The sequence below is a fragment of the Lissotriton helveticus genome, chromosome 4_1, assembly GCF_964261635.1.
Source record: "Lissotriton helveticus chromosome 4_1, aLisHel1.1, whole genome shotgun sequence".
NCBI classification, from domain to species: Eukaryota; Metazoa; Chordata; class Amphibia; order Caudata; family Salamandridae; genus Lissotriton; species Lissotriton helveticus.
Genome location: NC_136063.1, coordinates 1,651,005,988 through 1,651,028,590, shown reverse-complemented (window position 1 = coordinate 1,651,028,590; position 22,603 = coordinate 1,651,005,988). Strand labels below are relative to the sequence as shown.

The following is a 22,603-nucleotide window of genomic DNA, read 5'->3' as shown; positions in this document are numbered from 1 at the left end:
TGCAGCTCCGCCGCTTGCTTCCATTTCAGAGTCTTTAGGTGCGGTGCTCTGTTAGTGCTCAGTCCGCTCTGCTACCGCAGTCTGCCATCCCTGCGGGGTGTGCCCAGCGCCGCTATTAATTCGCGGCCACCATTTTGGGTGATCTCGCAGCTCCGCCGCCTGCTTCCTTTTCAGAGCCTTTTTTATGTGCAGTGCTCTGTTAGTGCTCAGTCCTCTCTGTTACCGCAATGATGCCGACATTGCCTATGTCGGTGCCGGTGCCCTGGGTCCGCTTCCAGATTAAGCCGCTAGTCTGCCTGGCCGTGTGCTCTCCGGCACACGGCACCGCTACCGTCCATTTACCGCCTCTTTCTTACGTGTGTGTTCCGCTGCTCATTCAGTCAGCATTATTCTCTCTCTGCCCTGCTCAGCCATCTGGCAGTCCCTTCAGAAATCGTCCGCAGTCTTCGGCCGAAACGGTTCGTGCCAAGGGTTACCATTGCTTTGTAGCCGCCATCTTACTCAGGCTCCCGGCTCCGCAGTCCGACTCTAAGTTTCTGTCTTTATTAGGGCGTTTCGCAGCAGGTGTCGAATTTATGCCCCAATGGTTCCCACGCTACATGCACCAGTTTCGTGCCTGGGGTCCCCCTCTATGGGGCAGGATGGTGCTGGAGAGGGGATCACCGGCGGGAGCTCCGATTCAGGCTCCCGTCTCCATCGGCGTAAGGCCACGGCCCCACCCTATACACACTCTGAACAAAAACAAGATGTGCAGTACCTTCTACAAAAGGACTCTCTATAGAAGCTCGCCGCTCATCACCAAGGGAGCAGCCTGTACTCTCGCTACATTCTCATCCCCAAAAGTGACAGCTCTCTCAGGCACATCCTCGACCTTAGGCCCCTCAACTTTAACATCCGGTCAGTATATTTCAGCATGAAAACTTTGCTGGCTGTCAACCTCCTCCTTCTACAGGGTGATTTCATGATGAAACTCGATCTCAAGGATGCCTTTTTTCTACATCCCTGTCCACCCTACTCATCGACAGTACCTTCCCTTTGTGGCAAGTGGAAACATCTACCAATTCAAAGTACTTCCTACCGGGATTACAGTGTTTATGAAGTGCTTAGCAATGGTATTTGTGAAAGGGGGCCATTCACTTTTTTTTTTCTCTACCTCAATTGTTGGCTGGTCAAGAGCAGCGGCATGCTATAGTGTCTAGCCCACACTCAAACAGCAGTGTCCCTTCTCCACAGTTTGGGCTTTACCATAAATGTGACCAATTCCTACCTGCAGCCTCTTAAAATCCACGTCACATTGAAAGCTTACCCCAATCAACAGGGTCACTGCTTTTCAGCACCTGCTTGCTCTTTTCAGCTGAATCATCCACTCACAGTACAGACTGTCATGCACCTTTTTTGAATGATGGCCTCCTGCATCGCGATTGTTCCTTATGCAAGACTTCACATGTACCCCATCCAAGAATGCCTTGCGGCTCAATGTTCTCAAGCAGACGGTCACTGGTCATATTTAGTGTTGGTACAGGCCAAAAGGCACCACTCTGTGCAGTGGTGGAGCAACAACAACTTGGTGTAAGGTAGGCCTTTAGGAGACCAATTACCCCGGGTTACCTTTAAAACAAACACCTCTTTCACAGGCTGGGGAACGCATCTCCACGCAATAACTATCCAGAGAATGTGACCAGCTCAACAACAAAGTCGCCACATCAACTACTTGGAACTGCGAGTCATTTACTTCGCTCCGAAAGCCTTTTTACAAGTCATTCTGGGCAGAGTGGTCCTCATCAAGACAGTGTAGTACCATCAGAAGCAGGGCTGCTTACACTCCCTGCAACTTTATTACTTAGGCCAACAGAATTGGCACTTCACCACAACTTTCTCCTCCCGTCTGACCATCTCACGGGTGTGAATAACGACTTTGTGGATCTGCTCACAGGAAACCTCAACAAGTCCAAGAGTGGAAACTCTACCCTGAGTCCTTCAAACATACTTCCGACTTTGAGGTGCCCCACAGATAGACCTATTTTGCTGTGCCAAAAAATGCCCACGCTTTGCCCCCAGGTACCCATACCCACTGTCCTTGGGCAATACACTATTGATAATCTGATCAGGAATATTTGCTCACTCTTTCCCTCCTCTCCTGCTGGGTCCCTTTGTGGTCAAGAAACTTGCGTGAACACCACTAGCACACATTCTAATAGCACTGAACAGGGCTAGACAGCCCTTGTACTCCACCTTCTTGGAGATGTCTGTGAACTCTCATGTGTGGCTACTGCTCAGGCCAGACCTTCTCATACACAGGCACGGTTGATTGAGACATCCAGATCTTGGACACTCAACCAAACAATGTGACATAGGATGTCCTAGAATTTTGGTACCTTTAACCTTCCTAAGGAATATGTGCCCATCTCAATAAAGAGCCTGATAGCTCACAATGTGGGCTTGTTACGTTGCAAAATGAAAAAAGATTTGTTCACCTCTGCATTTCCATAAAACCTGGACTGTTCAGGAAATGATTGCCTACCTTGTGCACTTTCAGAAAGCAGGCCTTGCCTAACCCTATATTTACCTTCTTTTAGCTGCGGCTGTCCCTCTTCGAAATTTGTCATCTAGGCCTACATTGAGGGTCTCAAGAGGATGATACCCCCTGGAATGCCTCCTGATTCTATGTGGAATGTCAGTTAGTCCTCAACAGGTTCATAGGACCCCTGTTTGAGCCCATGTGTTCATGACCCCTTAAGTTCCTCTCCTGTGTCCATGACATTGCTTAAATGCATTCCCAAACTGCAAGCACTCACCCTTCATCCGAGTCCACAATGACAAGGTTGTTCATAGAATTGGTCCTATGTTCCTCCCTGAGATGGTTATCTCCCTTCCACCTCAATTAAACCATAGAACTCCAAATTGTCTTCCCACAGCCAGACTCTTTTGCTAAAAGAGCACTCACATATTAGATGCCAAAATAACTCTTATGTACTACAATGACCGGATTAAGCCTTTCAGTAAATTGGAACACCTCTTTGTCTCCTTTGAAAAGCCAAGGAAAGGAGATTTAATCTCCAAGGGAGGCATAGCTAGGTCAATTGTCTAAGGTGTAGGAGAGTAGGGTCTGCAATCCTATGATCACCCAGATTTTTGCTTTTTGTTTCACTGGTTTACGACTTTCCCTGGCTGTGGGCCTGCTAATCAGACCCACAGCCTAGCTGTTCTCTCTACTCCAAATTGTACCCAGGTACTGAATTGGCACTGGGCCCTCTCAAGTCCCTGTACCCAGGGCTGAGGTGCACCCAGACGTCTCCCAGGGGCTGCAGCATGTATTATGCCACCCCTGGGCTGACTAACTAAATCAGACACAACTGGCTGCTTGACAGCTCGGGCAGAGTGGTGTACCCACCCTCTGTTGTAGATATAGTATTCCTATATCTAAACCTAAATGGACACACAGATCTCCTATCAGTCACTCCTATGGCAGGCCTTGACAATCCTGAAGGCAGAGTGCTTGGAATCGTGTGAGATAGTGCTCTGGCATGAGCTGAGCCTGTCTGCGGCTTTCGGGATCCATCCCTTAGCCGTTTCCATGATATCGCATACCATATACTCTTAAGTGCATTATAATCCTCGCGGTTATATGCCAACTCTGGTATCGCTTTATCAAAACATGTCGAGTAAGGTGTCATACGAATTGGAATACTAACCCCTCGCCAATTCTAGCGACGGGGTTAGCATTCCACCCTTCTAGAGGGACACGACATGTATGTAACCTGTAACCCCGGTTAAAGTCAGACATAGCCTTAGCTCCACAAAATGGATGCTGCCACCGAAACACAAGTCTGCCCTCCTGCTGCTGGGAGTCCTCCCAGCCCAGGAGGCAAGGACAAAGGGTTTCCTGCCAGGGGCGGTGCCAGCACCGTCCCAGACAAGATTTTGTGTATCCTAGGTAGGCAGGGCTTTAGAGGAAGGTGACTGCAAGTGGCACCCCGGTGCTCACTATGCATAGGCCGGCTGAAACCAGTTCCAGGGGCACTCCAGCCCCTGGCCTGGGGAAAGCCCGCCAAAGGAGAGGGGTGTAACCACCCCCCTCCTAGTCCCACCCATAGGGCAGGACTTAGTCGCGTGCCAGCCCCTTTTTGCAGGATAAAGGTAGCAACTGGCCCCCTTCCAAATCAGATCATCTTTAAATCCTGAAACTACTTTCCACGAAAGGAACTCAAGACTTCTTCCCAAGATTCTCCCTTGTGACTAAGGAGTAGTCACCCTGCAGCAGCAGGCACCAACCAAGCATCGCGGTTTGTTGCCAGTCTCTCCTTCGGATCAAGACTGCTCCAGCACGACGAGAACCGGCTTCCCTGGCACCTCTGACCTCAACCTACATCATCAGCCCAGCTGTGATCCGTGGGTGTGACGAGACCTCGAGGGACCGGCCATCTTCAGAACTGCACGACGCTTGTCCAGCACGACTCCCGAGTGACCCTCGACTGAGTGCTTTGGGGTAAGAGAAGCCCCGACCCTGAGCAGCTCCAGCACCGAAGTTCAGCCCCCCTGCATCCACGAGATCTGTGTGGGGCCCTTCTGCTCTTTGCTGCCAACTGCGTTGTCCAGGTCGCTTGCCCGTTGGCTAGTGGCCCTCTCACGACGCTCCATGACGACAACTACTGCTGGTCTGGTTGCTCCAGACTAGCCCTTGCTCCCCTCCAAAAGAGGAGCACCCTGGACCCTCCTGGTCCACTCAAGACGCCATTTTAGGTCCACCGCGTGGGCCTTGCATTTGCCAAGACTTGTTGCCCAATCCTGGGTCCAGCGACGTCGACAGCAAGAACCTTCGTGGGACAGCTCGCACCTCCATCCTGGTCGCCGACAACGCCTCCTGGTCCGAGAGACTGCAGAGCCCAGCAGCGCCCACTAACCTGGCTGAGGTGACTTCGTCCGGTGCCATCCTGGTGCCCACTCAAATCACTGGCTAGTGATTCAGAACTTGGTCCCCTCTGCTTACAGGTTTCTTCTTCCCTGATCCAGGCTTGGATCACTCCGAACTTTCTTCACTGGCCGCCTGCCAGCAACTCTTTCTTCAGGCTCCTGGTTCTTCAACGTGGGTTTCCGACGCAACTTCAACCCTATGCAGCCGCAGCCCCTGGGCTAGGTAAACCAAGTACTCCGGTGCTTCAGCATAGTCCAACACCCTAAGTGTTCGGATCCACCCCCGTTTTCGACCCACCTAGTCGGGTTCGCCCGAGAACAGTAACTTTGCAACTGCTAGCCTCCATAGACTTTTTCCCGCCTTACGCGTGAGAGTTCCCACTCTGCACACGACGTCCACAGGCCTCCTGCATCTAATCCCAGTGTTTAGAATTGTAGGCCTAGCGATTCCTGAGTCTAGAAAAGTACTACTTACCTGCTAGCAAGTTCGCATTCCACTTACTGTGTATATGGTTTTTCGTGCCTCTAGGGCATTTGTGTAAATTGTGCGACTTAAAGTATTTTCGTAAGAGTTTTGTTGTGTGCTTAGCTCCCTGACTCATAAAGAGTTCAGGGTAGTCTTGTTATAAATAAATACACTGTTTATTTTCATAACAACTTGTGTGGTGTCCTTTCACTGGGTGTTCAAGGGGTAATGTGATGGTAAAACAGCTGGCTTAACACGCCCTCTAGAGTCTTAGCCTTAGACTGCTCGTATCCATGCTACTAGGATAGCTGGTCTATAAGGTTGACTTACAACCAATCATCAATAAGGGTTGTTTGGACTGATACATAGTGATCACTAGAATAGTGAGCACTGCATATCAGGCCAACTTCTCACATAAGGTATTCAGATCTGCTACTACATAGCACTCAAAGTGCACTTCACTGCAGAAAAAGAGCGAGCATGCCCTTCCTAGGGAAGATCCTGCTAGCAGATATTTGTTAGGCAGCCACCTTGTCATTAGCACACATGTTTAACAAGCACTACTATCAAGCCATTGTGGGCCAGGCGGTTTTAAGGACCTTGTTTCAGACATCTGCATCATCCACACCCTTGCCACTTCTTTTGGACGGCACTGCTTTACAGTCTGTGCTAAGCATGTGTCTGCAGCTGTACATGCAGAAAATTCTACTCACCCTGTAAGCATCTGTTCATGACCTGTAGTGCTGTAGATTCATATGTGCCTACCCTCCTCCCGGAAGCTCTTCTTTTGCAGATCTCTTGCTTTCTGAATTTTGCGCACATTGCGTTTAACACAGCTTACCTTCGTTCACATTCCATTCATACTTGCACACTGTGTGAAAAAACATCTAAAATGGAGTCATGCCCATGCACAGTATCCACCAAGAGGTGGATTCACTCCACATCTCATGACTTGAGAGACTTTTTTGAACAAAAACAACTTGAAAACGCCTGAGCCCACCATTAGATGGCAGGACTATGCTATACCTGTTAATCTACAGCACTACATGCTAAGAACAGATGCTTACAGGGTAAGTAGTATTGTCCTCAGGCCCATTAGTGACAGTACTCCAAAATTAATATTGTCATAACCACCAATTCAGAATTGTTATTTTGTTTGCTTGTTTACATAACTAAAGCATTTTTGTTGGATATTAAAATGAAATTAAATTGTGACTTTATATTAGTCTGAAAGCATTGTTTAAATTTTGTTCTTTTCTTTTTGCCAATAGTTTTACAATGAACTGACTGAAATCTTGGTCAAGTTCCAAAACAAATGCAGTGACATTGTCTTTGCGCGCAAGACTGAAAGAGATGAACTTCTTAAGTAAGTTGTTTAGTTAAAATGTTAATAGCATTAATTAAATACAGAGAAATGGGTGACTGAGACTCTGAAGAGAGTGGGGCATTATTTTACATTAATGACTCAAGAAGAGAGGGTTTGCTCTTACTTCAGATGTCTGCTCAGAGGCTGCTTGTCTGAGCCTGTGCACATTCAGCTTTATCCACTGGGTCTTGTTGGAACAAAAACTAAAGACTGTAGTTGGCAATAGAAGTGTATTATTATAAATTGACCCTAGGAAAATATGACGTTCCTCATGAAGTTAACTTAGTTTCTTAAATTATTTACACATTGCAATTTTTGTTATTATGTAGGCACAGTATAAAAACAAATGGCAAATTGAAGTCAATTGAAGGCTTGTGAAATTTTGTGGCTGTTCTAAATATGAGATGGATCGGTTGATTGATAGGTGACCTTCTTGTGGGTTAAAGCCTACTGGGTGCCTCATCTTTTGTTTTTTCCTTTTCTTGATAGTTATATAGTACTGAACACTAGATTTATGCTGGTGCTTCTGGTTCTTTATTCAGTGAAGGTCAATGAACTGCGTCAAAGTGATGTAGCTGTGCTACACCTTCGAGTGCTGCTCCTTTGAATGTTCCGAGAGCGATGGAAATCAGTCAGTCTTTCTAGTTCCCTTTTGAGCGACTGTAATCTGTGTGATCTGAGTAACAGAAAAATATAACCGAGCCATGAATGCAGTCTTTCTTGAAAGTTCTTACGTTTTTTTAAGAGGTTCCCGGGGCCCAGTTATTGAAGAATTGAGCCTTTTCAAAACTTACTTTGCAGATCCATTTTTATATATCCGTATGGGCTACATATGCTTAGGTAGCCATTCTCGTAATACAAAATTGCACATTTTGTGATCATGCAGGGTCATGGCCCTTTCCCAAACTTTTGGGTCTTTGATAAATTCACATTCTTAAAGATTCATCATCCGGCTGGGAATTCTCTGTAGTCGTTGGTAACACAGTAGTAGCTTTACACTCATTTATAACTTATAGCATTGAAAACAGCTGATGATTATATGCAATCTAGCCACCCTATCATTGTGTCCTTAACACTGGCCAGTGAGATGCAGGGATATAGAGCTCCGACTCAGGAATCCATAACCTCTGCTCAACCCTTCGGATCTATATATTTCACCTTCTGTTGTTGTGAAGCTCTGTGCTTTTGGGTCTCTGTCACCATCATCTGCAGAAAGGTCACCAGTATTTCCTTGTCCTGAACTTGGTTCAGATGGCTGACGTACCTTCAAACATCAGAGAACCATGCCATTCCATCGGGTCCAAGAAGGTTTACATGAAGGCTCCCTTAAGAAATACCACATCGGTGATGACCTTGATGTGGACCATACTTTCTATTGTCCTTCAATAGCCTCAATGGCAACTATTTCTCTGTTGACAGCTACTGTTCCACTCATTCCACAGAGCCTTCTGGCCTCCAGCTTGTCTTTTATGCAGAACATATCTCTAATGATGATAATACAAGAGCTTAAAAGTTTAGAGGAGCTTCCATTTGGCCTTAAGGGCGACGGCAGTGCAGATTGGACAGTGAACATGAGGAATCAATTTTAGATCCTGACAAATCATGTTTTGAAGAAGGGCATGAATATTAAGCTATTTGCCCTCGTAACCTGGACCTTCCAATTGAGACTAAGAAGGGAAAGACTTATGAAGTCTCAGATGATAGTGAGCCCACATTCCAACATCCTCCTATGCTTCAAGTACCAGCAAACGTCCTAGATCCTTTCAAACACATAATGCAAAACTTCTGTGCCCGACTGCCTTCTCCCGGCGACAACACGCAACCAGCAGTTTCTCAAAGCATATCTGCTCAGCTGCCTCCACAGCCAGTTTTTCCACAGCCTAGTGCTCCTAGTCATCCTGAGCATCACCCAATATTTAGCCTTCCACAGCAGAATATGCCACCACAACCTCCTGCAGATCTTCCTCCTACTTAACCTTCAACAAAATGACCATGTTACTCAGGATGAGACAACACATCAACAAATTCACATTGATTCTGGCTTCAAATCCCAGTCAAAGTGAGATCAGTGACCTTCTGGTCAAAAAAATGTAAAATGTAAATCCAGTATTTGTAGAGCGCACAGATACCCATGGGTGTCCCGGCACTGGGGGCCGTTGGGAAGATTAAGCAAGCTATTGCCCAGATTCACATGGTGCTGGGCAGACTCCTGCCGCCGGTGCCGGGGGTCGAACCGTGATTCCCAGCATCCGGCGTCAGTCGCCCTGGCCGTTGTGCCACACCTCTTCCCTAAAACAGCAGTCAGATTGGATGAATACTGAGGAGATGCACAGACCCACATTAACTTTCTTTATTGGGCTTACTTTTTTTTAATCATGACTTTATAAAATCGTTTCAGCAGAGGAGGAAACAGCACTTGAGTTAGTGGTTGCACAGCCCCGGTATGTGTCAGACACACTCAACAAGGATGTGCACCAGTGCAAAATAGGAAAAAGCTGTATATCAGGAATGGTGTGCCTATTTCTTGGTTTTAACCTCCACAAAGACTAAAGCTTCCAGAACAAAATGATGGCTAGCAAATCACCGTAGCCTACATGTTTTCTACAATATTAAAGGATAGATCCAAATCTCCACGTGCTTCTTCTAGTGTTAATATGTAACAGATAGTGAGTTTGTTCTAATGCTAATTTCTTACCCTCTGATCATACAGTAATCCCTCTGGTATCTCGGTGGTAGTGAAAGTTGATGAGTTTAGTTATTGATATGGCTGTCACATGTTTTTTTCTTTGTTCGTTTAGTGAATATAAAATGAATTTGTTTTCACGGGCACAGTGCTATGTATTCGTTAAAATAGCATTGTTCAGTTTTAGTCAGAACCTTGTGCATTCCTATTTTTGTAAATTATTTTCAAAGAATTTTAATAGCGTTAAATTGACCCATTTTTTGTTTGTGAAAAAGGGATTTGCAGCAAAGCATTGCACGACAACCCAGTGCTCCTGCCATTCCATTGCCAGCATATCAGAGTGGCCCAGAAAGTGGAGGTGCTCTTGCCACAAATACAGCATCAAGTATTCCAACACCAGCACCAAGGACTGTATTTGTAAGTACATCAAGTGATTGCCATCAAGTACCTGTTATGTCCAAAATTTGCACTGAGAAGTGTCACATATATGGTGAAATACATTACTGTTTGAAATCCTTTGAGTCTTATTAGATCCAGAAATAATCAAGCTACTTTATCAATCGCTACAATTTATTTGTTTTTGGACTTGGTGCCAAATGCTAAGTAACCTCTTTTTTGAAGCACCATTTGAGGAACGACTGTGGATTAATAAAATAAAGACCAAGGGCCGTATTTGGATTGTGGCAAAAAGTATACTCCCATGCATACCATCATTTTAAAACTGGGAAGTGGGAGATTTTTAATAAAAATAATTGGGAGAATGTATTTTCTCTATTGACTTATGTTGAAGCAGGAGCAATTTTAAGTGAGAGACCGCTAAAATGTAGTCCTCTTTTTTACTTCACCAATCATGAGTCTCCTGCCTGAATCAGTTCTGCCGGCATGTATGCTGTCAAACACAGAATACCCAAGCTCACACTAAGAAGTACACTATTCAAGTATATAGATCAGTATAATGATCTTTTTATTCCAGATTTGAGGTATGTGTTGTAGATGTTTTTATTCTTTGCACAGACCTAGAACAATTCGGTAATATTGTTTGTCTTCAATACAGGCAGGCAGCCGACACGTGTTTCGTCTGTAGACTTTTTCAAGGCTGTATGTATCTGTTGTGGTTTAAGAAAATGTGTGCAGTGCTGCTCAAGGGCCTAGAAAATATCACTCAGAGAGACCCTTGTATTAACGTGCTGTATGTAGCAGTCTCTGAGCAGGGTCGAAAACTGTCGAGCTACGTAAGCCTCAATGGTGCCTGTCGAGATTAAAGCAGTGGAAAGTAATGCGGGAAGTTTCAGTAGGCAGGGCATCGGGCGCAGACATCGGGAGACCGTGTCTCAACACAAGGCTTATCAAGGTCCTGCGCTGCCTATTGGAACTTCCTGCATAACTTTCCACTGCTTTGAACTCGACAGACACTATTGAGACTTATGATGGTCAACAGTTTTCGACCTGCTGAGAGACTGTTACATGCAGCACGTTAATACAAGGGTATTTCTGAGTAATATTTTCCAGACCCTTGAGCTGGATTGCACAAATTTTCTTATACCATAACAGATACATACAGCCTTGAGAAGGTCTTTGGACGAAACACGAATCTGCTGCCTGCTTGTCTGTCCTGAAGATGTTATTACCGAATTGTTTTAAGCGCAAAGAACAAAAACATCTATAACACATACTTCAAGTTTGGAATAAGAAGATTATATTGAACTATATACTTCAATAGTGGACTTCTCTGTGTGTGCTTCGGTATTCTATGCATTGTTTATTGCCGGCCAGGGGATCCTGTGCTCTGGCTACTACACCCCAGGTGGTGGGGTGTTCTACTAAGAGAGCACCACATCAAGACAATTTTCTTGCATTTTTATTGTCATAACCTTAATTTATCTGTGCAGCTTTTCATGTGCGAGGTTTTGTGGCGCAGCCGCCATTGTTTTGTGTATCATGTATGTCCTCTTATCTAAACATGATGGATATTGTGTCTGCCGTATTAAAAGTGCCATAGGCAATTATGCACTTGTATTATGATGAACAGGACATCAGCCATGTTTTGTAAAGGGTATCCTGTTCGCCAAACACTAAATAAGGCCTTCGAGTCTAGTTATGTATTTCTTCCAAGTGCATGAGGTACGGAGACATGTCACATTGGAGCACTTATAACATTGAAGTTCGAGGCATGTGGGCTGCTAAATTCATATCTTAGCATTAGATCGCCGCCTAGTGTTGGGTCCGGATGATCGCACATTGTTGTCCTGGAAGAGTCTTCGAAGTATCCTGAGATAGGTGGCTCCTCCCCTGGACTACAGTGCGCATGGGCATCGGCTCCATCCTCAGATTGTTTTTTTCCGCCATTGGGTTCGGATGCGGTCTCGACTTCTCTCTGTCGGAACCGAGTAAAACTTACTTTTTAAGACCAAAAGGTCTTATATTTTATAGCGTCGGTATTGTTTGCGCTCGGTCTCGAGTTCTTCCAACTCTTGGAGTCGGATTCAGCGGAGTTTTTCACTCTTCGGACGTCGAGGCCTTCTCATCGCGACACGACCGCTACTTTCAAGCATGGAGCGGAGTCCGTTTAAGTACTGTCCGCTCTGTGGGTCTAAGTACCCACATATAGACCTGCACCCGGTCTGTAACAAATGCCTTTCACCGGACCATGACGACGGCAAGTGCAAGGCTTGCGCTCAGTTCCGGTCAAAGAAAACTCTTAAGCTCCGGCGCGCGGTGCGCCTGGAGGCCAGACAAGCGGCCCCGGATCCAGAAAACATCTTCGGCGACCAAGAAGAAGATGAACAGGGTCATCATCTCCAGATATCCCCACCCGAAACGGAGGTCAAGGCGGATCCGGCGGACGACGACGGAGTCGCGGGTCAAGGCCTTGAATACGTCGACGAGGTAGGGGACGTCGAAGAAATTTATGGGGCCGCGGAAGATAGCTCAGGGGACGAGCTATGCCCCGAAGGTTTCGAAGATCACGATCGGGTCACGGGATCGCCAGTCGGCCTTACCCAAGACCCCGTGCCGCAAGCCACGGCCCCGCCATCAGGCCCGGCCACGGACATACTTGCTGAGCAGGCCACATCAAAACCGAAACCGAAACCTACAGTGTCGACTACACCTAAAATGGCCGACCCTAAAACGAAACCGAAACTTATGGACTCGAGCGTCCCTAAAATGGCGGCCGGCACACAGAAAACTACTGCACCCGCCGCCGCATCGGCTCCGTCGACCTCCGGTCCGCAGAAGTCGAAGAAGCCGGTCGATTCCAAAGGGTCAAAATCGGCGCAAGAGGAGGGATCCTCTACAAAAGGTGGTCGGCACGGATCGACCGCGGCGACGCCGTCTAAGCACGCCAAGGCCAGCGGCACGGCTCCGGTTACGCCTGGGACTCCGTTGGTCGGTCGCGTAGTGGACGCGGAACCGACGAAGGCGCACGGATCGACAGCTGGCACATCTGCGCATCGATCCAAGGACTCTGGGTCGGCGACAACTGCATCGGCGTCCAAACCTAAGAAAGGCCACCATGACGTCGGATCCGAGGGGAAGGTCAAGACACCCTCGTCAGCGACAAAAGACACTGTGAGTGAAGCGTCCCCCATCGCCGCTTCGCTACAGAGAATCAGGGACAAGGCCGCTGCTATGTCGGCTCCGTTGCCGTCGCCTCAGACGCCGAAGGACGCTCCGGCAAAGCCTAAGAGTAAGCTTCTCTTCCTTCTGCCGCCGAAAGAGGCTCCGAAGGCTTTTTCCACGAAATCGACGCCAAAGAAGTCGGATTCTTCTACGGCAGGTGCACCTTCAGGTCGAGAACTCGAATCAGAGGACGATTCGGAGCACTTCATCGACGCCAACACAGGCAAATTAACCCTATACAAAAGGAGGATCACTTCGGAGCCTCTGGACTCCTATGTCATCCCACTAAAGAAGAAAAGGGTGCCTCAGGACGCTTCTAACCTGATAGAGCCTATCCAGCCTCCTCCTAGAAGAAGCCCTACTCCCTCACCTGACCAATCTGAAGGGGAGGGATATGATGAAGAGGACCAATACACCTTCCCCATCAATGAACCAGATGCACATCCAGATGCATATGATGACATTGGTGACCAAGGCACCCAGAGTGTGGGGCAAGATCCACAACCATTCAGTGCACGTGCATCCCCAACAGAGGATTCTGCAGGTTTTCATGCACTAATTGAGAGGGCAGCTGCTAATCATGATGTGGACATGCATGCTGACCCGGTTGAAGAAGACTTTCTCTTTGACACGTTTTCAGTCTCTGAGAGGACTGTAAAGACACTGCCTATGCTCAAGGGAGTCCTCAAACATGCTGCGGACATCTTTAAGGAACCCACTAGGGCGAGAGTGGTCAATCCACGTATTGAAAAAAAGTACAGACCAGCACCTGCAGACCCTGCATACATTCGGGGACAGTTGCCGCTAGACTCCCTGGTGGTCGCCAATGCCCGCAAACGGGCCAACTCCCAAACAACGGGTGAAGCTCCTCCCCCGGATAAGGAGTCCAAAGTGCTAGAGGCAGGGGGCAAAAGAGTAGCTGCACAAGCTGCCAACTTTTGGCGTATTTCTAATACACAAGCACTCTTAGCACGTTACGATAGGGCGCATTATGACACCCTAGAACAGATTGTACAACACCTGCCTCCAAAGTTTCAAGAGGGCACAAAACTGCTTATAGAGGAAGGAAAATTGATCTCCAACGCAGCCATCAAGTGTGCACTTGACGCCGCAGACACAGCAGCTAGGGCGATCAACACTAGCGTCATGCTGAGACGACAGGCTTGGCTCCGCATATCTGGGTTTAAACCTGATATTCAGACAACCATCCTTAATCAGCCAGTCAATCCTGATCGACTGTTTGGTCCAGATGTTGACACCACCCTCGAAAAGATAAAAAAGGACACAGAAACTGCTAAGTCCATGGGGGCCCTACAGTCACAACAGTTTCGTGGCAACAATTTTCGTCGCTCAGGTGCACGTGGAGTCACCAGAGGACAAATGGGTCAACAATCTCAATTCTCAAAAGGTGGAGCACAATCCTCGTTCACAAAACAGAACAAGGGTGGTTACAGAAATAACAGCAACAGAGGTCGCGGCAGAGGAAACAGCTCCCGCTCCTCTACCCCAAGCAAACAGTGACTCTCTGTCACTGCCCCCCGACCACTTAACACCTGTCGGGGGGAGACTGCAGCAGTTCCTGCCCGTCTGGAGAAACATCACCACAGACAGGTGGGTGCGTCAACTAGTCCAGTATGGTTATTGCCTAGAGTTGAAATCCACTCCACCCAACATCCGCCAAGGCAAAGGCCTATGTCCGCAGAGCACTTGCACTTATTGCAGCAGGAGGTAGTGGTGATGCTGCAAAAAGGCGCAATCGAGCTCGTGCCAGTGGAGGAGGAAGGCACAGGGGTGTATTCCCTGTACTTCCTTATCCCAAAGAAGGACGGATCTCTCAGACCCATTCTGGATCTACGTCCCCTAAACCTGTATATACTGTCGCCCCAGGTCCATTTCCTATTTTCGGCGCAGTGGTTCTAGACTTATCGCTGTGTGCGTACGTAAGGAAGCTGCGAACCATCGAATCAAGTGCTTGCCATGCCCCATAACGTGAAGATATTGTATGGTGAGGTGTTGAGTCGGTTCCTCCAACATATCCCCCCACTTAGAGGTCAGTGTCTCGATCAGGGGAGCGGTGACGCAAGAATTGCCCCGGTAGCAGCCCCGTCACCAACCAGAGATTCATATGGTATGAGTGTGGCGTCTCAGTACAGATCTCCCAAGGTCCGTATGTCCGCTTCGCGCCATTCCGCAAGTTCGAGGGGTGTAAGCACCTCCCGACCCGCTGGGGGAACCTTCTAGCGGTATGGCCGGTGCGTAGGGGACTAGCGCTCTGGTGAGGTATAAACTACGATGGTAGCATTTATAAGCCACAGCCATGAGGAGGGTGTCGGCGTTGGGGCCTTAGCGGGTGCGTGAAAGAGTTTAGCAATATCGTCCAGCGGAAGGGGAGGGGTTGTGGTCGCAGTGTCTTCACGTCTTCTGTCTGCTAGTCAGCGAGCTATCCACTGTAATTGGGCAGCCAAATAGTAGTGCTCAAAGCAAGGCGCAGCAAGACCTCCCTGATCAGTGGGTAAGTACAACTTAGTCAGTGTTATCCTGTGACATGCATTGCCCCAGAGGAAGTCCCTAAGTAGTTTAGTGAGTTTGGTAAAGAAGGCCGTCGGGATATATATTGGCAGGTTGACAAAATAGTACAGAAGGCTGGGAAGGATCATCATCTTGGATAATGCTACCCTGCCAGTGACTGTTAGTGGGTTAATTTTCCAGAAGTGTACTTGCGATTTGATGGCTGTCACGGCTCATCCCAGATTACCATCAATTAGGTCCTCCGGTTGACGATATATCTGGATTCCTAGATGGCGGAAAGTATCAACTTTTCACTGCACCCTTGTACCGTAAAAGATGTAGCCCGTGTCGTGAGTGTCCCCTCGGAATGGGTAAAGGGAGGACTTGTTGGCATTTACTTCAAGTCCCGAAAGAGAGGCAAAATCACTTAATGTGTGCGCCAGCTGAGTTGGAATATTTCCCACATCCCTCACGAAGATCAAGAGGTCGTCGGCGTACAGCGACACCTGATGTGTCGCATCCCCCACTGGTATTCCATCTCGCAGCATCTCTCTCAGTGCCGGGCTCAATTGCTAGCGCAAACGGGAGGGGTGAAAGCGGGCACCCCTGCCTGGTGCCCCTGCAGATTGGTATGGCATCAGAGATGTATGGCCCCGTTCGCACCCTGACCGTGGGATTCTTGTATAATAGGTCAACCATCTGGAGGAATCCCAAGCTTAGCCTGTACCGCATTAGTGCCGCCGCGAGGTAGCTCCACTCCAGACAGTCCAATGCCTTCTCGAGATCCAGCACAAGGCATCCTGCCCTGGGCCACTCCTGTGTGCTATCAGATGCCACTCTAAAGAACCTCCACAAATTCAGTGATGTACTACGGTTAGGCATGAAGCCATTTTGGTCGCTGTGGACTAGCTCATGTATCACTGGCGCCAGGCGTTCTGCCAACACCTTGGCAAATCTTTTATAGTCCACATTGAGGAGTGCCAGGGGCCTGTATGATCCCAGGTTTCAGGGTCCCTGTTTGATTTGAGCAGGGACACCAGGTAGGCCTTGCGCATCGATGAGGGCAGCGTGTGCTCGTCCAAGGCTGTGGAATAAAGGGTATGCAGTTGCTGTGCTAGCGTCTCCTGGTAGGCCTTATAGTATTCCGCAGGGAGGCCGTCCGGCCCCGGCGTTTTCCCAGACGCCATGGACCCAAACGCCTCCCCGATCTCCTCCAAAGTGAGGGGACCATCTAGCTCCTCTTGGATTGCTTCCAATATCGTGGGTAGGTAGGTAGGCTCCAAAAACCTCTCCAGGTCTGGGAGGGAGCAACGCCCTTTGGATCGGTACAATTGCATGTAATGATCAGACATCACCTTGTGTATCTCTCGCTGCATGTATACCAGGACTCCCTCAGGTGTGCGTATGGCTCCCATGGTGACATGGCTATTTTCCTGTTTTAGTAGCCAAGCTAGTATCCGGCCTGCTTTAGCATGGGTACGAGCTGTGTGGGCTGCATAGTTGTGGCATCTTAGTCGCTCCATGAGCTCCGCATGTTGCACCCCAAGGTCCTCCCAGCTGTCTGAGTGTCGGCCTCCACCCTCGCCCTCCTGTTCATATTGGAGTAGTTGTGACTCAATACGAGTGAGCGATAATGTTAGTTGCTTTCGTATGTTCCATGTGGCACCGAGACAATGACCCCTGACCGCTATTTTGTGTGCACCCCATTCTGTTAGTGTGTTACTCGCCGTCCCCTCGTTAAGCTCAAAATACTCCAGAACAGCCGTCTCCAGGGATGCACGGAATTCTAGGTCTTCCAGTGCAGCCGGTTGGAGTCGCCAGGTGGGTATGGGAGGGCGATCAGGTTCACGGTTTAGTTGTAGCCTCATAGGATTGTGGTCGGAGTGTGTCCGCCCTAGGTATTCTGCACCCTCGGCCTGCGGGATTAGTGATTGGGAGCCCACCACACTGTCCAGCCGCACATGTAGGTCATGTACTGCAGAGTAATGAGTGGATATGGTCAGTAGGATGCAGGACAAGCCACAGATCTAGCAATGCCCAGTGTGATAGCCAGTTTGAGACCGCCTGCGCGTTTGATATAGCTGTTGTCTTTCGGAGACGTGGGAAGGATCAGTCCGTGTGCACATCAACACCAAATTGAAATCCCCAGCTAGCAACCAGGGGAGCCCAACGTAGGGGGTCATCTTTGTGGACAACGGCGCCAGAAATGAGGATTGGACATTGTTCGGAGCGTATATGGAGCCCAACAATATTTGTTGGCTATTGAGTGTCCCCTGCACTAGAGTGTACCTGCCGTCTGGGTCCCCCACTGTGTCCATGCAGATGAACAGGGTGCCCGACCTCACCCAGATTAATGTGCCCCTCGTAGCACCGAGTATGTTGTGCCGTACACCTGGCCCCTCCAGCTCTTGCGCAGCTTGTCTAGTTCTGGTTGTGTCTTGTGCGTTTCCTGCAGAAAAGCAATTGTAGCCGAATGTCCCTGGAGTCATGCAAATACAGTAGTGACGCGTAGGTGTGTACATGCCACATATGTTCCACGTGATTATGTCAGCTTGTGCCATCTCTATTGAGTCGAGTCGACAGGAAAGCCAAGGCCGGACCGCGCCACAGGGTACGGAGGTCAGGAAGAGGTGTAGGTGTGTCGGCGTGCTGCAACAAAAACAATAGAAGAACTAAGAACATCGTAACATCTGGGGCGGACATTTCGTGATGTCCGTCCGAACCTCTGTAATTGTTAAGTAGTGTGAACTAGGTCAGTATGTTGCCTATTGGGGTGCGCACACTGATGATGCTGTGCTATGGCCATCCCCCCATTTCCTATATGCAGGATGGGTCATCCATATAAACACCTGTGTTATTGCTTGGTACCAGAAACATGTAGGCCTAGCTGGCGAATCAGTGGTTTCCCCCTTCTCGTTCCCGGTGATATTTATAATGTGACCAATGACTGGCGTGTTGCTACTGTGCTGTCCCTGTGCAAGTCTGGCATTTCATTCAACCCAGTAGGCCCACCCCTACACCCAGCAACAAGCAAGAGCGTGAACATTAACAAATAGAGTTCTACTTGCGTAAGCTGTCCTTTGCAGAGTCCAGCTCAATGCTACTAGTTCATATGATGCCATCCGCAGTTTGTGGGGTTACCACTGGAAAGCCAAAGTCTTCCGATACCTCAGTTGAAGGCAATGAGGAGCCACTGGGTATTAACTTGTCACATGCGTAGGAGTCCGGCCGTTCTTTGGGGTGTGGTGATCCGAGGGTTGTCACCGCTTCTAAGGCTTCCTGCCTTTCCCTCCTCATGATCTCGGGCCGTTGTCCCAGGTTTTGTGTTCTCATAGTCCCCCGTCGCCATCTTCGTCTGGTTCTTCTGCTTGCTGAGTTGTCGCCATCTGAGCCCTGCGGGCCTCACACCCGACCACAGCCCCGACTCCTCCAGCCAGCCATGCCTCCTCAGGTGAGTCAAAGAAGCGGGTCCCCTCTTTCGTGACTACTCGTAGTGGGGCTGGGAACAACAGCGAGTAAGGCAATTCCAGCATTCTGAGCTGACGGTTTACCGCTGTGTAATTGCTTCTACGTCTCTGTACCAGATCAGTGTAGTCGGGGAAGAGCATAACTTGGCCGCCGCCGACCTTCAGGTTGTTCATCTTGCGTGTCTCACGGAGTTTCTGTGCCGGTATGCGGTGGGCTCTTTCAACCGCAAATTGCATTGACAATGTACCCTGGGGCAAGAGATCACGCAGCCATCACTCTTGAATTGCTTCCAATCTCTTCACCTTCTGGCAGGCTCACCACGCGGATGTTGTTGCGGCAGGAGCGGCCCTTCGTGTCTTCTGCTCTGGCTTCAAGGTTATGGACGCGGTCTATCAAGTCTTGCAGCGCAGCTGTATGACTTTGTGTGATAGGTTGGAGCTCCTTCAGTGTTTGGCCTTGCGCAGTGACTTTTTCTTACAGCTTACTGTGGTCTGCATGGGGGAGGGTAAAGTCCGAGGTGACCTTGTCTATCCTGGTTTCCAAAGAGGTCCTGGTGTGCTCCAGCGCATCTCCTTATCTTTTCCACTGCTGCAAGTACTGAGTCCATTTTGGCTGCCAGAGCTGTGGTCGTAGGTTCTGTCACCCCTCTAGTGCTCATATTGACGGGGTCCAAGCTACTCGCTCGCAATGGTCCTCGCTGCATCTTGGCTCTCATCCGGCCCATTACAAGCTGCTGCGCTGGGCATTCGCGGACTGGTACCATAAGGGGCGATGTCCCGGCGGTGATGTTACTTTTGAAGAGTTCTGTTCTCCCACGGGCTGCACAGGAGGTTTGGTCAGGCGGGGCGGTTTGTGGTAGCCTCGCCTCTTCCCACTGTATGCTTGTAGGCTGCTTGAACCGACCTTTGGGGTCCGTGTACCAACTCCGCTTAGGTTATGCGCTGCTAGGACAATTCTTCTCGCTGTCCAGTGATAGCCAAGCTTTAGGCCACAGCAATGTACGTGTGTCTGAGTATGAGGCTGTTAATCTTCGCGGTTTCAAGGCGGCGCATGTAATGCCAAGTTCCCCAGGGGTCATTGTTCCGAACGGGTTCTGATGTCTCCAGCAGTGGGGGGGGGGGGTCCCTGTTGCGCGAGAGTAGGAGGCCCGCAGCTTTGCGCACATGCAGGACCCCCACTGCGTTCCCTCACTGCGTCCTATATTTGCTACCACAACGTCGACAGGGACCTCTGGTCAACGTCCATTTAGTAGTGACAAACTCGTGCAGGCTTCCTATGTCGCCTCACTTTATCGTCTGTCAGCGGCATGGCAGTTGCCCTCCTCACATGCCCCGGTTGGGAGCTTTGCGGATCCTGTGATTAATGTGACTGCCCACCTGCACCAGATTAGTCCCGCACAGGTCCCGCACACCGTGCACCATGAGTGTGACTGCCTTCGCTCCCTCCTCAGTGCGCAACTCGACGCCCCCACTGGCGTTATTTCCCGCAGGCTGTTCGCGCAGCAGCCTACCTCAGCACTGGGCCGCTTCAGCCTCTTTCTCACGTCTGCAGTGCCCGTCTCACCAGCACCCCACCGGATAACCGTACCTCAGCCGCACACTTTCCGTATTAAGTGTCACTCCGGGGGGTCCGGTTCATCAGGATCTGCACCACTTAGCTATGCTGGGGTGTCCGGTGAGCTCCTAGTTCCTGGGCTCGGGATGGGGTCTCTTCCCCTGGTGCAGTCTTGGCGGGCGGGTGGGGCGCATTTCAGGACTGTGACGGATGTAGTGTCTCTACTGCCAAGCCGCATGCAGCACTGGCATAGGGGTTCATTTCGCGCTCCGCCGCCGCTCAGCCTTTGGCACACGCACTCTTGGTGGATGACTCCACACTCTTCATCCCCTGTTGATCAGGCGTTCAAGGAGTGGGGCGGCACAATTCTGTTTCTCCGCTCACAGTGGTGCTCCCGCTGTTGAACTCTGCCTGAGTCCGGTCTGGAGGGGGGGAGTCAACCGCCGTGGGAGCACTCAAATACGAGCGGCCATCTTGTAGCTTGAAATTTGAAATGCCCGCGTGCGGGCTCTCCGTAGTCAGTGCCGCACTTTCCTTACTCGATTCCTTACCCCGATCAACGTGGTCTGTTTCTCCGCTCACAGCGTTGCTCCCGCTGCTGAACTCTGCCTGAGGCCGGTTGTTGCAAGGATCCTGCTCATAAACAGAACTGTGAACAGAGACCCAGAACATCAGTGAATTGTGGTGTACCAGAAACTCACCTCCGTACCTAGAAAACCCCCAACCAGCTAACATCAGTGTCACATTAGTTCTTTGTCTTATAGCAAAGTAACCAATGATTCGAGAACTTAGTACATGCGACTTAGGACAAACTCGGGAATGGTGGGTTTGTTATACTCTCATACCAGTCCACAACAGGAGTAAACAAGAGACACGGGTACGGTTAAAATATTTATTTGAACGGCTTGCTCTCAGATGCAATATCTTAGACAACATAAGCAGACATATGATTAGAAATAATATGGTTAGCATTGTTACAATTCCATAAAATACAAAAGGAGAAATCATATTACAATGATGGTGAAAACAGGTCTTATAGCGCCTAGTTTTAACACCCTCCCTATATAGGAACTATGTTTATAAACTAAAGAAGGTCTCTTAGGTTTGTTTGTGGGACCCCATTACCTCTCCGCTCAGTATGAGTAAATCACATCAGGATCAGCAAAAGCTCTCTGCATCCCTGGAGACGGAAAATCTTCCAAGTGTGTGAAATCATAGCAACTGTGCAATAATAAAGGCGCCAGAATCTCAGTTGGCTCACAGCTGCCAATTTGTTGTGTCTAAAAAGCGTTACTCGATCATGTTGAACAACAGCTACCATGTTATGATAACCTAAATGGCTTCAGCACTCGCTGTGCAGACTAGGGGCACGATGCAAGTCTAGAGATGTGAAAAACAAAACCTTTTCTCATGTGTAGACCTTCACGAAGCCTAACTTACAAAAACAGCTATATGCAGTGTTGTGTGCAAAAGCTGCAAAAGGTACAATAACCACAGTGACATCTATAAAGCTCTTCAGCAGTGATGAAGCTGAAGTCACCGATGAATACAAGCCCTAATTCCCGAATGATGGGGTGGCCATTTTGAGGTATATTTGAAGTCTGAAAAAGATTTTGACATCCATATTAAAAGCAGTCTGTCTGGAAATTGCTTCTCTTTTTCGAAAGCTCTTCATTCCATTTACTTGTGATGGATGTCTTTCAGGAGCCTGACTTCTTAATAATAAAAAAAAACTTAAATACACTTTCTCCCCAAAGCTATCTGATAAACATGGCAGGTTCCCAAGTTAAGCACTGTCCACGTGGAGGTGTCATGTTCCTCCTGATAGAACGATCATCAAAGTTGCTGCAAGATCTTGGAAAACATGTTTCTTTATAGTGTTAAGTGCTTGCAGTAGAATAGACCAAATGAGCGGACTGGTTCCTTATCAGGGTATCTCAGCAGAAGGACAGTGATGACTGCACCAATCCTATCCAGATATCAGTGATAGAACTTGTACAAGCTGTAGATACTGTTAAATCATCAG

At 48.8% G+C, this 22,603-nt stretch overlaps 1 protein-coding gene across 4 annotated transcripts in view; it reads left to right on the top strand.

Moving 5' to 3' along the window:
• PDCD6IP (programmed cell death 6 interacting protein) overlaps window positions 1-22,603 on the top strand; it is a 369,384-nt gene that overhangs the window by 235,864 nt on the left and 110,917 nt on the right. For all 4 annotated transcript variants that reach the window (XM_078688299.1, XM_078688297.1, XM_078688300.1 and 1 more), the window contains exons 15-16: window positions 6,649-6,743; window positions 9,702-9,843. In XM_078688299.1, the coding sequence (XP_078544425.1) occupies window positions 6,649-6,743; window positions 9,702-9,843 (237 nt within the window). The remainder of the gene's footprint in view (window positions 1-6,648; window positions 6,744-9,701; window positions 9,844-22,603) is intronic.